The sequence below is a fragment of the Meriones unguiculatus genome, chromosome 2, assembly GCF_030254825.1.
Source record: "Meriones unguiculatus strain TT.TT164.6M chromosome 2, Bangor_MerUng_6.1, whole genome shotgun sequence".
NCBI classification, from domain to species: domain Eukaryota; kingdom Metazoa; phylum Chordata; class Mammalia; order Rodentia; family Muridae; genus Meriones; species Meriones unguiculatus.
The window spans coordinates 173,880,416-173,895,778 of NC_083350.1; the positions used below are offsets into that span (position 1 = coordinate 173,880,416).

General features: G+C 45.0%; 1 protein-coding gene across 1 annotated transcript; it reads left to right on the plus strand.

Moving 5' to 3' along the window:
* Positions 1-13,633: 13,633 nt before the first annotated feature.
* Positions 13,634-15,172, plus strand: Arl14 (ADP ribosylation factor like GTPase 14). The gene has a single exon (XM_021663188.2). The coding sequence runs from the start codon at positions 13,816-13,818 to the stop codon at positions 14,638-14,640; it is 825 nt and encodes a 274-aa protein (XP_021518863.2). The 5' UTR covers positions 13,634-13,815; the 3' UTR covers positions 14,641-15,172.
* The last annotated feature ends 191 nt before the right edge of the window (positions 15,173-15,363 follow it).

The window sequence follows — 15,363 nt, forward strand, 5'->3', positions numbered from 1 at the left end:
GATGTTCTGGCTTACAGCCGGGCGGATACGTGTGTGTGTGTGTGTGTGTGTGTGTGTGTGTGTGTGTGTGTCTTTCCTTTGTGAAAATCGTGCCTGGTGTTTGAGTAGGCTGCCTCAGGAACTTGGGTTACTAGGAACCTGGGAGGGTGGGATTCTGGAGAGCATTTGTAGGTGAGCAAGACAGCAATCATCAGTAAGTGTATGAGGAAGTGCAATGTATTAACAATCCAAGCTGAGCCGAATGGTGGTGAGGCCGGCATACCCATTCCTGTAGCCCAGGAAGCAGAGGACGCCCTCCATCCAGAGATGAGAATGCAGCAGAAATAAAGCAGGTGTCAAGACCCCCTTCTGGGTCTTTTCTGTTAAAATCCCGAAGGAAGCACTGTTCACAAGAGGAATGTTCTTCTGGTAAGGAGAGCGCTGGGCGCCACGAAGCCTCCACCGGGATCCAAATAAACACAAAGGTGTTGATCTCCCCGCGCTTCTCCTCTGCATGATTTGCACCAATGCAGCCTCCAGGAATGGTTCCCTTGAAATGAGACTGTTGGGGGTTGGTCTGGTGCTATGTATTTTAATGCAAAATACTGGTCACCAAAATCTGGTCCCTGGATGAGCATATTCTCCTGTAAGGCTGCCCTTGTGTAAACCTTGCCTAAGAAATTACTCCTGTTTGACCAACAGAAAGCTGGCACCTGGGCAAGGCAAAGGTGAGGTGGGCGGAGCTAAGGATGGAGGGCTGGGGGTAGACAGACAGGGTCTTGGGGAGGAGACAGACAGGAAGAGAGGAGGAAGGAGGAAGCCATGAGGGTTATCTGGAAAAGGAACTTTGTGGGCCAGAGGAAGGACTCCAAGAATGGCGTGGAAAGGAGTTATCAAGATGAAGAATAAGCAAATATTTATGGAATTCTAGATGGAAGGTAGTCCAATTAGGAGCAATTAAAGCAGATGAAATGGGATGGGGGCTAGGAGATAGGAGACAGCGTAGTAGGTGGACTTATTTGCCCAGTCCTAGGGGAAATAAGGCAATTAAAAAATATAACAGGTGTCTCTGCCTTTATGTGATCATGGTAGCGGGTTAAGTAATACCGCCATGATAATTATAGGGCTGATAATAAACACATTTAGCCCAACACCTTTTCTGTTCAGCAACATGAGGCTGTTACAGATTCTCCATGAGACTTTCTTAGTGACCACTATTCTAGGTGCTGGCACATGGCAATTCATACATATTTGTCTAATTTCTGGTATAAAGGTATTTTCTTAATAAATAGTGATTTCTGTCAACCCTTGGAACTAAAAATGTTCCAGTGTCAATAATGGGATAGAGAGACAATCCTATGATACAAACTTTCTTTAGATCTTCGTTCTAAATGTTTGCACTTTCAGCCAGGTGTGTGTGGCCCTGAGAGGTGGAGGAAAGAGAATCCTGAGTTCAAGATCACCTGTTGAAACAAAACAAACAAAGCTGTTTATGCTTTATTGTGGGGTTGACAGAAATATTTTCATAATAAACTCTATGGTGTGTTTTGCTGAGACGTATGGAGAAAAGTGTTGGTATACAGAAAAATGATGGGGAAGCCAGAGTGGGCTCAACAGGTAAGTTCTTGATGCTGAGCACATGGGATGCACACCTTTAATCCCAGCACCTGGGAAACAGGAGTACAGAGCTCTGTGAGTTCGAGGCCAGCCTGGTTTACAGAGTGAGTTTCAGGACAGCCAGGGCTACATAGAGAGACCCTGTCTCAAAAACAAAACAAAAAATGAAGAAAGAAAGAAAGAAAGAAAGAAAGAGAGAGAGAGAGAGAGAGAGAAAGAAAGAAAGAAAGAAAGATAGAAGAAAATGGATACATTATGTTGGATTCATGGTTGAAATTAGGTCTTCAGTATTAGAACTGCCTAATGGTTTGTCTTCTCCGATCATTATTGAGCATTAATAAAAGAAAGAAAAAAGCTGAGCAGTGGTGCTACATGCCTTTAATTCCAGCACAGTGGAGGCAGAGGCAGAGTTCAAGGCCAGCCTGGTTTACAGAGTGAGTTTAGGACACCCAGGTCTACACAGTGAAACCCTGTCTCCAAAACCAAAGTTGGGGGTGGGGGGGGGGAATAAATTGGTTCAACCATGGGCAGGAGGGATTATAGGCTTGGGAAGTACACTGTTGGGAAGTAAGTATACAGCAGTTCCTAGCAAGCACTCTCCTACACTCACGGCAGGTAGCGCTATTTATGCCCTGTAGGCTCAGACGTTTGAACACTAGGTCTCCAGTTGGTAGAGCTGTTCAGGGAGGTCCTGCCTAGCAGAGGAAGTAGGATAGTGGTGATGGGCTCTCGGGAGTACAGTATCCTTGACCACGCCCTATCTGTCTTAGTGGTGTGGCCAGCTGCATCTCCTGTTGACGTGGACTAAGCCGCTCTCTTCCCCACCTTAATAGACCGAGATACCTTGAAACCAAGACTCAGAAAGAATCCTTCAAGCTGTGTCTCTGCCCTGTGGAATTGAGATAATTTCGGACGCTGCCAATAAAGCTTATCTGGCCAGAAAATATGAGCCTATCTGCTTTCCCTGGCCGTTTACTGACATGACAAGGCTGTTTCATGTCCCACTTACTTCTCTTTATAACCCCCCAGGGGCATCAGACTGTGTAATGTGTGCAGATTCATCAGAAAGAAAGGATACAGTTGTGACTAGAAGCTGGGGCGGAGGGTGAAGTCTGTGCCGGAAAGTCTGGTGCTTCCCCACGCTGAGTCTGAGACTCCCCAGAGTTTGGATCCAAACTCAACGTTCTCTCACGCTTCAGCTAGACTTAGCTATTTTCTTAAATGTAGTATGAGTTTCTGGCACTGAGGTAAAGACGGCCACTCATATACAGAATAAAATGTAAGTGCAGAATCTTTAATGAGATAATTGTCTCATCCGACCCTTGCTTCATATTGCTGGAAAACAAAAACAAACAGATCAAACAAAGAACCAAAAATAACTGAGACACTGTAGCAATGGCATAGGCCCTGTTTCTTTAATGATTTTTACCTGTGTGTTTGTGTATGTCTGTGTCTAAGACTGTGTATACTCAGGGCAGTCAGAAGAGGGCAGTGGATCCACTGAGCTAGAGTTACAGATGGCTGTGAGCTGCCCAGTGTGGATGCTGGGAAGTGGGCTACTGCCCTCTGCAGGAACCCAAGTGCTCCTTTTCTTAGCTGCCACCAAGGTCTGCTGTCCTTCCAAGGAAGCTAAGGCCACGTTGGGGTGAGTCCCTCATTTCATCTGGTAACTAGCACCGTGCTGGCAATCCACAACATGGCCTCCATCTCCAGAGCTCACCAGCATCTACTCTACCCTCATCCTTGACAAGAATGACCTCTGAAATGGCTGTCACGGAGGATAAGATCAATGCCCTCATTAAAGCAGCTGGTGTCACAGTTGAACCTTTCCAGCCTGGCTTGTTTGCAAAGGCCCTGGTCAATGTCAACACTTGGGAGCCTCATCTGCAATGTAGGCAATCCTGCTCCTCCATCGCTCCTCCATCCTGCCACAGCCGAGGAGAAGAAAGGGGAAGCAAAGAAGGAAGAATCTGAAGAGTCTGATGATGACACAGGCTTTGGCCTTTTTGACTAAACCTCTTTTGTTAACATGTCCAATAGAAAGTGAAGAAGAAGAAGAAGAAGAAGAAGAAGAAGAAGAAGAAGAAGAAGAAGAAGAAGAAGAAGAAGCAGCCAAATGCTCTTGACTGGCTAAGCCATTTTTCCAACTCCACACTTCCACACCGCCTGGTGGCCTGACTTACTGGGTCACTGTCTCTTTAATTGTAATAACATTTGCTTTTCTGTCTCACTCTACCATTTCCTTTATCACTAGCTATTTTTAAATTCCCATTGAAATGTCTTATCAGAAACTGTCCTCCAGATGTATTAGCAAAGGAACAATTGTTTACATAAGTGTTTAACTTGGTTGTTTACTTTGGTATATCCTTTATGGACTCGGAGGACTATATCATATTTATCATCTCAATCTATTTATGGCCGTTATTACTTTCATGCTTATCATAGGAATTTCTGAAGGTAAAGAAGAGATAATGTCTTTGTTTCTGTAAGCTCTAGCTTTCACTCAGATAGAATTACTTTTACTTAGTATCTTAGAGTAATTTAATTAGAATATATTAAAAATGGCTGAAGGTGAGCTTTTTCTTCATGATCATATGAACAAACACTGCATTTCACCTTTCACGGTGGAGTATTGAGAATCAGATGGATATCAACTAATATATTTTTTGTAAGTTTTAGTTTTTTTGTTTTTGTTTCAAGACAGGGTTTCTCTGTGTAGCCTTGGCTGCCCTGGACTCCCTTTGTAGACAAGACTGGCCTCAAACTCACAGAGATCTGCCTGCCTCTGAGTGCGAGGATTAGAGGCATGCGCCACCACGCCTGGCTAGTTTTAGATTTTTTTATTTATTATTATTATTCAAAGGTTCTCAAAAGAAATAAAACAGAAAACACCAACAGTCTGATGAAATGTAGAGCTCAAAAATGTCTTTCAGTGTTCAGCAACAAGTCCTAGGAAAGAAAGCTACCGGGTCACCTTCAACTGGAGAAACAAGTCCTCACCACTAAGTTTGCTTTTCTGGTAAAACAAGGATTTAAAAGTTAACTCTCTTGGCCATATAGCTGTCTCTCTGACAGCCTGGCAGTTATTTCCTTTGAGTATTTTTTAGCTCTTAAATGCTGTGGCTTATATTTGACGACAGCTGTCAGCGATAGTTCCTAGCCTCAAAGTCCTTGCTGCTGAGAGGTGGAGATTCTAGTGGAAACTGCATGAGCACAAGAGAAGTGCGCTTCTGTTTTTGGTGTTGTTTCCTTTTTTTCAAGTAGTATCTTGATGCTCTTTAGAGATAGTGTATGGCTAGAAGGGTGGCTCAGCGGTTAAGAACGTTTGCTGATGTTGCCGAGAACAGCGGGCCTGGGTTCAGTTCCTAACGCCCACACGAAGCAGCTCACACTCACCTGTTAACCCCCGGGCCCTGATGCTTCTGAGTGTCCTGCACTCACATGTGTGTACCCACACACAGATGCAGGCACACATGAAATTAAAACAAAGCAAGCAAACAAAAAAAGCCTAACGTACAAGTAGATTTTTTTTAAACACTGTAAACTTAGGCAGAGTGGTTCACTTTTGTTAACGTGCGTGTTTGTGTTTTATTTGAGACAGAATCTACGTAGCTTGCGCATCCTCAGGCTAACAATTCTCCCCCCTCGGCCCCGCCCCCCAATGCTGGAGTTACTGGCTTGCATCATTCAGGCTGGGATTACTTCTAAATTAATCAGTATGAACAGCCAGGAGCATGTTGACACTTTCTCTTCCACAACCTGAAAGCTGGTATCAGGAACAGCACAGCTCCGTAGGAAGGCGCTGAATGCTTTCCAGAAAAGACATCATAAAGCAAAAACGAAACAAAACAAAACCCAAAGCCATGGGTCGTGTGGTGAAAAACCATGTTTTATTTTATTTTATTTTTTTCCAAGACAGGGTTTCTCTGTGTAGCCTGTCCTAGAACTCATTCCATAGACTAGGCTTGGCCTTAAATTTACAGAAATCACCCAGCCTCCACCTACCAAGTGCTGGCACTAAAGGTGTGCGCCACTACCACCCAACTGTGAAAACCACATTAATTTAGGCTGTAATTCCTGGCCATTCGGCCCTCGGCTGGAAAGAAGAAAAGGGAAAGATGAGAAATAAAAAGTGGGAAGGGAGAAGGAGACAAGCAAGAGCCTGGGAAGCCACCAGGAAAGGGAAAACAGTGAAATGGCCTTGACCTTAACCTTCAGAAAGAGTCAAGTGAAGTCATAATGGGCCAAGCGGTTTGATGAACGTATGTATAAGGCATAAAAAATTCTACCTGAACTAAAACAGGAAAAATAGGCAAAAGTGCAGTTTATAATCACAGCAGGTTTTTCATGTTTAGAGGATTTAAAGATTTGTTTTATATATATAAAAGATTCTCTTCAACAAGTTAAACTACATATAAAGTAAAATGTAAAGGTTTTAAATATTTGGCGTTATTTTTTGTTTGTGTGTGCCACCTGCAGATGCCCGAAGCCAGGGGTCAGGTCATCTAGAGCTGGAGTTACAGGCGGCTGTGAGCCACCCAAAGTGGGTACTGGAAGAGCAACAAGAACTCTTTTAAAGATTAAAAAAAGTTTAACCTTCAGTTAATTTTTTTTTTTTTGAGACAGGGTTTTCCTGTGTAAGCCTGGCTGTCCTGGAACTCACTCTGTAGACTAGGCTACAGCTTAGAGGACTGCCTGCCTCTGCCTCCTGAGTGCTGGGGTTAAAGACATGAACCCACATCACCTGGCCTTCAGTTACTTGGTAAAGGGTGGACTGTTCCCTACTTGGCAAACAGCAGCTAGCTAGAACTTGCCTCGGAGTTAACTAGTGCTATAGAGATGAACAGCTCTGAAGCAATGGGGGCCTGAGCCAACCAAGGGAACTGGGAAGAAAAATGGTGGCCCGTGTTGCAGGGCCCCGTTTTGTTATTTTGCTTGTTTGTTTTGTTGTTGGTGGTTTGTTTGTGAATTTGTTTTGTGTTGTTTTGTTGCCCCCTTCTGCTTCCTGGCTAGCCAGACCTCAGAAAACACTGGCAGGTTTACGTGTAGCGGGGTCAAGTCACTGTCCTTAACTACATCCTTCATCCTCCTCAGGGTAAGGGGTCGATGGCCTCTCTCCTGCTCTGACCCTAGCCTCCAGACTGCCTCTCTTGCGTGGTCTTTTCCACCTGTTCATTTTAACGTTAGTGGGAGACTGGCAAAATGATGAGTGTTAATGAGAAGACAGTGTACAGTGACGCTTTCTCAAGAATGAAACACGCTCGTGGTAGACATCAATCTATTCCTCACTCGGAAGAGGCTAAAATCAGTGCTGTTTTTACTCATTTTCAAGATGAGTCATATTTGTTTTGCTGTTGCTGCTGAGACAGGGTTTCTGTGTAGAGCCCTGGCTATCCTGCAGCTGTCCTCTGTAGACCCGGCTGGCCTCAAACGCAGAGAGCTGCCTACCTCCACCTTCTGAGTGCTGGCATTAAAGACAGATGGCACCATGTTTTTAACTGTGTGTGTGAGCCTGGGAAAGGGAGTGCAGGTACTGGAAGAGGCCAGAGTTGTTGGATTTCCATGGAGCTGGAGTTACGGGTGGTTGTGAGCACCAGACGCGGGTGCTGGGACTAGAACTCTGGTCCTCTGGAAGAACACTATGGTGTCCTTAACTGCTGAGACATCTCTTCAGCCTCTTAGGTATTTTTTAAACTTTTTATTGATTCTTGGTGATTTTCACATCATGCACCCCAGCCCCACTCATCTCCTCTGCCCTTGTAACCTCCTCCCAAAAGAAAATAAAAAACAAAAATAAAAAGAATCAAAAATGAACAAAACAAAACAAAGCATGGACAACATCACGCCATGGAAGCTACAGCATGTCCCACAGTTTACCCTTTCGTCCACACATCTTTACTTGCAAATGTTCATCGCAATGAGTCTGGTTCGAGGCTCCGGAGTGAGCGCTCTAGCACTACCCTGGCTGCTCGTCCCTTGCTGCGGCCAGCAGGGGGCAGGGTAAGCTCGCCCTCGCTCATCCCTTGGAGCATGCTCAGGAGCGCCACCGCGCCCCCACCCCGCCCAACCAGGGCCGTCTCTACTGTGCTGCCCAGGCAAGGTGAAGGGCCCGCTCTGCTCTCTAGGACATCTACCTGGTCACAGGTTGTTGCCTAGACCAGGGACATCTGCGTGGTAGTTAGTGGTAATATGAGCCGCGGACATCAACACGGACCCAGGCATGTGCTTTCCCGAAGCAGGGGCTGGGCTTCACCATGGCCCCTGGGCGCAGGGCTGGCTACTCACCTCAGGCTATGCCCCTCCACCCTCACGTCTCCAGTTCCATCTCTCTTCATAATGCTCAAAGGTTCCACTTCTCTTTCTTTCCCACGTTTGCACAGTGTGGTGGCTCCCACTGCTGGTGGGCCACACGGCAGGTGGGCCTGTGCGCGCGTCTACAGCCACAGGCTGTGTGGTGGCAGGCAGGTCTCTGGATCTTTCCTGGCCCGTGCTGCATGGCATGGCAGCGGGCACCTCTTGGGTATTTTTAAATGTGAGCCAATGCTAAAAGTCATTGTAAATGAGGGGAAAACATCATCCACACGGCAGGCTCTATAGCGAAATCTTTTCACATTTATTTAATGTAAAGTAATTATCTTGGCATCCCTCTGTTTACACCATGCATTGCTTCCTGAGACAAAAGGCAGATTTGAACTTAGATCCATCAGTCTGCCCATGTGGACCTTTAGGGATGTGGCTGGTGATGAAAGCGTTAGTTCTGTCGGAGATCATGGCACTGAGAAGGAAGTTGACAGATTGGACTCCGACAGTCTCCCGAGTGCCTGTTGTTCTGAGCCAGAACGCACGTCTGAAAACTAGTGTAAAAAACTTTGTGTTCTACAAACTGCGAGCTCGAGAGAGCCAGTTGCGGTAGCTCAGGCCTGCTCCACGTAAGAAGCTTCAGGCCAGCCAGGAGAACATAGTGAGCTCCTGTGTCAAATAAATGAATAGACAGACAACTAGCTAGACAAAACAACAACAAAAATCAAACAACAACAACAACAAAAAATAATTCAAAGGCATCTTCAGCTACACAGCAAACCTGAAGCTAGCCTGGGTTACATGGCTCTTTTGTCTCAAAAAGAAAGCCATAAAGAAAGAAACTAAACTACATAAACAAAACAAAATGGAAGAGTAAAAATGATGCTGCTCTTAGCATCGGGCCATGGACATTCCTACTTGTAAGGATTTTCTGAGTCAGATCTTTCTGTATGCCATTTTTCAAAATAGGTGTTTTTTTTGTTTTTTTTTTTAAGCAGTCAATGTTCTAAGTCTACAAAAGCTAAGACATGTAAATATTTATTCTTTTTATCTGTGGGGAAAAAGAGGACAATGGGCAGTAAGGATTTTTGTTTTGATTTGGATTTTTGTTTGTTTGTTTATTTGCTTGGTTAGCCAACAAACATGTAATACAAAGTGAAATTCTAGCTCACGACTTTCGTTTTTTCCCAGGGTAAGTGTCTGGCTTTTTTACACCTGCATTTTAACATATGTTTAAAAATATGTTTATTTACTTCCTTGTGTGTGTATATGGGTGTGTGCCTGGGGGTCAGGGGACAACTTTCAGGCATTAGTTTTTTGTTGTGCCATATAGATCACAGGGGTTGAACACAGAATGCCAGGATTGGTGAGAACTTCCTTTACCCTCTTAGCTATCTCACTGGTTCCCAAATTTCTGACACTACAAAGTGGTCCAGTGTACAGAGGAAGACAATGAAGCCAGTCCTGATGAGACCTGATAGGCGAGGGTCAGATGGAAGGGGAAGAGGACCTCCCCTATCAGTGGACTAGGGGAGAGCCATGGGAGGAGAAGAGGGAGAAGGATGGGATTAGGAGGGGATGAGGGAGGGGGCTACAGCTGGGATACAAAATGAATAAATTGTAATTAATAAAATTAATTAATCAATTTAAAAAAGATTAGTATGTAGGCAAAAAAAAAAAGAATTAAACATGCATCAGAAAATTAAAAAAAATGGGCCAGTGACTGTGACTCCATTACAATCCTGTATTTATTTACATAATCTAAGAATAACTTGCAAATAATCAAATTGCTTGCTTCCCCTTGGGTGTATCTGTAACAAGAAAATCCATATGTGTTTTGAGAGAGAAGATCAAAGGATGTTGAAACATTTGTAGGTTCTGGACAATAAACAGTAGAAAGAAATTATTCTGTTCTCTTGTTTAGAGGAGAAAACCATGTGACCATTGAACTATGATATCCACCCACATTACTCCTTTGTCTTCAACTAAAAAGGGACCTGGGCTTTGATGTGAACAGTGTAAAGGCAAGGGCAGAGCAGTATCCTCTTTGTGGCCTAGATAAAGGAAAGATGCCTCCCCCACACCAACAGAGGACCACAAGATCACATCAGTGAGTTTAATATGAAGTTTATGTCCAAGTTTTCTGTTATGTTTAACTTATTCAAAATAAGGAGTGGAAAAGAGCTTGAGTGACATTCAGGCTCTCCAAGGTCACCTTTGGAAGAACAGTCTTCTCACTTTCTGAGCTGAATTACTTCTTTCTTTGAATGCAGCCTAATTTGATCAGCTCATTCCAACTCAGCTCCTTTTCAACAAGTTATTCTGAATAGTTTCAAGCCTAGAAGGAAGTGCGGGGGAGGGGGGAGGCCCAAACCATCATTGCACATGAATTTTAATCCAGCAACATGGCTACTCTGGCTGGAATACAGACAAAACATTTATCCCAGGAGACAGAGGCAAGCAGATCTCTGAGTTCAAGACCAGCCTGGTATAGAGCAATTTTCTGGTAAAGAAAAGCTTAGGTCCAGGTGGGATGGTACAGGTCTTTACTCCCAGTACCAGGAGACAGAGGCACGCAGATCTCTGAGTTCCCTTCAGTTCTGTTCAGGCAGTTCAGCTGAGAGTGAATTGAGAGGCAGTGGCATGGAGTTGAGTTTGGCAGTTGAGTTCCTGGGATTCAGAGGCAGATTTTACCAGAGAGTTTTGCAGAGAGAGGTTGAAGAGATGGCAGGTAAAGACTGAACAAGGCAGAGAATGAGAAGGAGCCAGAAGATCAGAACAGATTGCCAAAGTTAGTATGAAGCCAAGCAGAGCAATTCAGTAAGAAACTGAAAGAGCCCAGATTGAATCCGTCAGCTAGGAGAAGAGTCTGAGCCTGAAAAGCTGAGTTGAGCCGGCCAGCCAGAGTTCAGAAAGAGCTAGAAAGGGTGAGCTTATTCAGCAGTAAGTCTCAGAGGCTGAAAACATTCTAGGCCTAGGTTAGACTGTTCGGAGGCTAGAGGCTCCTAGGTTATCAGACAGAGGCAGTAAGCCTTGGAGACAACAATGACATCAGGTGACTAAAAGTTATCATTATACACCAACAAGAGTGCGAAGACTTCAATACTGCTCCACTAGGCCCACCAGCTGCACACTGTGGCCATACTCCCCCCCCCCAACTTACTGTGATGGGCCTGTATCTGTTTGACTCAATTAATGCTATCACTCTTAGAACAAGGATGCCCTAATTTATACCCACAATTCCACCACTTCCCTCAAGAAATTTATCATTGATCACCAATGGGCACACCGTGTGTGTGTGTGTGTGTGTGTGTGTGTGTGTGTTTGTGTGTGCGCGCGCACGCGCCTGTAATGGTTCACTAATCTTTCACTAAGTCTGGAGATTACCATTTCGGCTAGCCTGGGGAGCCAGTGAGCGCCCACACCCAGCTTCCCATGGCCCCACCCCAAGGGCTGGGGTTACAGACATGTGCTGCTGCACTTGGCTGTTAGGTTTGGACCTGGATTCAAGCCATCTATCTTGTTCTCACATCAAGTACATCATCCCCCAGTCTCAGCCTATGCCTAGTGCATTGAAATAAATAGTCTCCAATCAGCTTCCCCAGTAGTTATCCTCATTCATTCATTCATTTACTCACTTATCTGCTTTTTGAAACAAGTCTTACTATGTATCCCTCGCTAGTCTGGAACTCGCTATGTAGACCAGAGCGGCCTCAGAGGAGCAGAGATCCACACTCCTTGCTCGTGTTGGTTCATTGATTTATTTTTTTTTATCAGTGTTTTTTGTTCCATGTTCTCACTTCTGTCTTTTCTTCTAGTTCTTTCACGATTTAGACATAATTGAAGAGTCTTACTTCATGTCCAAGAAGCTGGCTTTCTTGAGACACTTGGAGGTTTATAGAAAAACAACAACCTGTGCATAAGCTGTTAATTTTTCATCCCATGTTTTTCCAAGCTTGAGATTCACCTCACGATTCCCTGATAAATTCCACCCTGAAACAATCCAGGAAGGCCCAGATACCTAAGTTTAGCTTTTCTTAGGGAATGTATCATATTCCATTTATGTTACTCTCATTTGTTTGTGTATCTTTTGACTTCTCTGCCAGGAAAGGCCACTTAAAGGCAGGTCTAGCTTATCTCTGTGGGTTGGCATCTAGCACAGGGTGGTTCACAGGCAGGCAATCTACCTGTCCATCACAGATCTGCCTACGTATCTACCTGCTGGCTGGAGGGCTACTTGGATGGGTATGGATGTTTCATTGCTGAGACATAATGAACTGGTTAAAAATTTAAATTTTTAAACCACTTATAAAATTATTTTATTTTTATTGTGAATATGTATGTGTATGGCACATGTTTGGGTACTGGAGGAGGCCAGAAGAAGGTGCCAGATCCTCTGCAGCTGAAGTTATAGGTAGTTTCTGAACTGTCCAAGGATGTGGTGAGAACCAAACTCCATTCCTTTGTGAGAGCAGCAAGCATTCTTAACTGTCAGACCATCTCTCCATATCCCCATTTCCTTGTATATGGATTTTTTTTTTTGTGCACACAGTATTCTACCTGAGAACTTTTTCCTTTTGTAAAATTTTTACTAAAACCAAAAGATGTATGTCATATGCCTCAAGTTTTTTTCATAAAAATTATATTGCTAAGCATTGAGGAGAACCTTTCCATCTAGAGATCTCATTCTTTATTTTAAAACTTTTAAACACACATACACATACAAGCTACCATGTGCTTGTGGAAGTCAGAGGAAAACTTTATGGGGTTGGGTTTCTCCTTCTACCTCTGCATTGATTCTGGGGTCATGCTCAGGTCGCTTGGGCTTGTGTGGCAAGTGCCTGTACTGCCCACGGAGCATCCCAGCTGGAGAGTTCATCCTTTTGCAACACTTATTTGATAGCGTCCCCCTGACACGCTTTCTGTCTTCTGAGGAATCAGACCCTGTCCTTGAGACGTGGCTGAGGTGTCCCTCTTGCTCTTCTTTCTCATTCTCTGCTTCCTGAAGAATTCTTTCAATGCTTACCTGTAACCTATCAGAGCATAGCTCTGGCTGTCCTAGAACTCCATAAACCAGGCTGCCGCAAACTCAGAGAGATCTGTCTGCCTCTCCCTCCCGAGTGCTGGGATCACAGGCATGCCCACCACTGCCTGGCTTTAAAATATCTGCTTTCTAAAATAAGTTTTCAGGAGTTGGTCTTGTTTTCTGTGTTCCCTTCTATCTTATCTGCTTGTTTAAAAAAAAATATTTATAAAAAAGTTTTTTTGTGTGTTCTCTTCTCAACGCTCTTCTCCAGTGTACCGCTCGGCTCCCTCCTACTAGACCAGTTACCTCCCATCTTCTACCTCTTTTCTGTCTTTCAGAATATTTGTTTAAAATCTCGCCCTCTGATGGACCCTCTGACGACTTTGTATGTTCCTTTATCCCTCTGGTGATGTGTTGGGAAGGAGATGTGATAAATACATGTACTCAGTCACCACCTTGTTTTATTGAAAACTGCTTGGACAAAACAAACAAACAAATAAATTGATTTTTCCTGGGGAAATTTGGTTTTGTGAGTAGTGTAAGTTCCCCGGAGGCCTCAAGAAGTGATGCTTGCTTTCTGAGACACGGAGACTAACGTTCCGATAACCAGAAAGGGGCTCAAAGTCTGTGGCGTAATCTGCTAAGAGGAAGGGTTTAGACACGGGAGATAAACTCTGCAGGCACTTAGACAACCCCGATGCTTATTTACAGCTGGATAAGATAATTCTACAAAAAAAAAAAAATTAGTTAAAGTTACCTAAAACTAAAGGTTGTGTTCGTTCCGCCGCGCTGTTCCTGTGCTTGCCTTAGTCTTTGACTTCCTCCAAACTTTTGCACCGCAGAGAATAACCCTGCAGCACCAGGCCGCGCCTAACCCTACTCACTCACAAAGAATGTCCCCTTTGAGCCACTGTGATACCCGCTGGCGACTCCCACAGATTCCTGAGGATTGGCTGGGACGGCAAATAAAACACTGTTTGCCTATCATCAAGTCGATAAGCCACACTATAAACGAGGACAGGCACCTGTTCTCAGGCTATGGCTGTGGCACGGACGCTATTTCTCCCTCATGTGAGACCTGGAAAGGAAGCTTTGTCTCTGGCCAAGAGAAAAGCTCTTTAGGGAAGAAAAAGCCCGAAATGGGTCTGCTGAACTCTAAAAACCCCAAAGGCAAGCAAGCCCACATCCTTCTGCTGGGGCTGGACTCCGCGGGGAAATCGACTCTGCTGTACAGGCTAAAGCTGGCGGAGACCGTCAGCACCATCCCGACCATCGGCTTCAACGTGGAAATGGTCCAGCTGCAGGGCGGGCTGGCGCTCACGGTGTGGGACGTGGGCGGCCAGGAGAAGATGCGAGCCGTCTGGGACTGCTACTGCGAGGACGCCCACGGGCTGGCGTACGTGGTGGACTGCTCGGACGGCGCGCGGCGGCTGGAGGACTCCCGCCGCGAGTTCAAGCACATCCTACAGAACGAGCACATCCGGAACGCGCCGGTCGTGGTCTTGGCGAACAAACAGGATTTGCCCGGAGCCCTGAGCGCCGAGGACATCACCAGGATGTTTAAGGTGAAGAAGCTGTGCAGCGACCGGAACTGGTACGTGCAGCCCTGCTGCGCCGTCACCGGGGAGGGGCTGGACGACGGCTTCAGGAGACTGACAGAGTTCGTGAAAAGCCACCTCAAGGCCAGGGAGACCCTGGCGTTCTTCAAGCAGAAGTGATGCCGCGGGGCCGCCCCAGCCTCGAGGGACGGTGAGGAGACGGAACTCCGCCTTGTTTCCCACGTAAAGCGAGGAAAGGAAGTTACCGAGTCGGCGGCCTTTTCCGGAGAGTTTCACCCCGTGCAGCTACAGAAGGAACTTTAGAGCAAACTATGGGGTAACGATGATCGAGGCGGAAGAATGTGCATTTTTGAAACGGTTAAAGCGTTGGATGACTTGAAAGTCAAATTTAGACCTGGATAAATGTTTACTAATTTTATATGTTTAAATAGCTGTTTGCTTACATGGTCAGGTTTTTTTTTTTCCTCAAATAGTTTCCAGCTGTTACAGGTATTGAATTTCTACCCTTTTCCTGGGAGAGAAAACAACAAGAAATTTAAATTGTAAAGAGGGAAAAGGTTGATGTTAACCTTTTGAAAAATCCTTGTTTTCTAAAAATAACCTGTCCTCCAATCCTGTCAGCTTTTTTTTTTTATCTTTTGCTGCTAACTTCCATGAATGAGTCTTTTAAAATATATATATTTTTAAGTAATTCTTTGAGCATTTCATGCAATGTCTGTTGATCTCTCTCTCTCTCCCTCTCTCTCTCTCACACACATACACACACACACACCTGCCCCCACTGAGTCTTTAACTTCAGATCAGCAGCCCAGAGGAGGTGCTCTGCAGCCCGGGGCCTGCCTCAGTGGAACTCAGCTCAGCAGCCCCATTACCCAGGACACG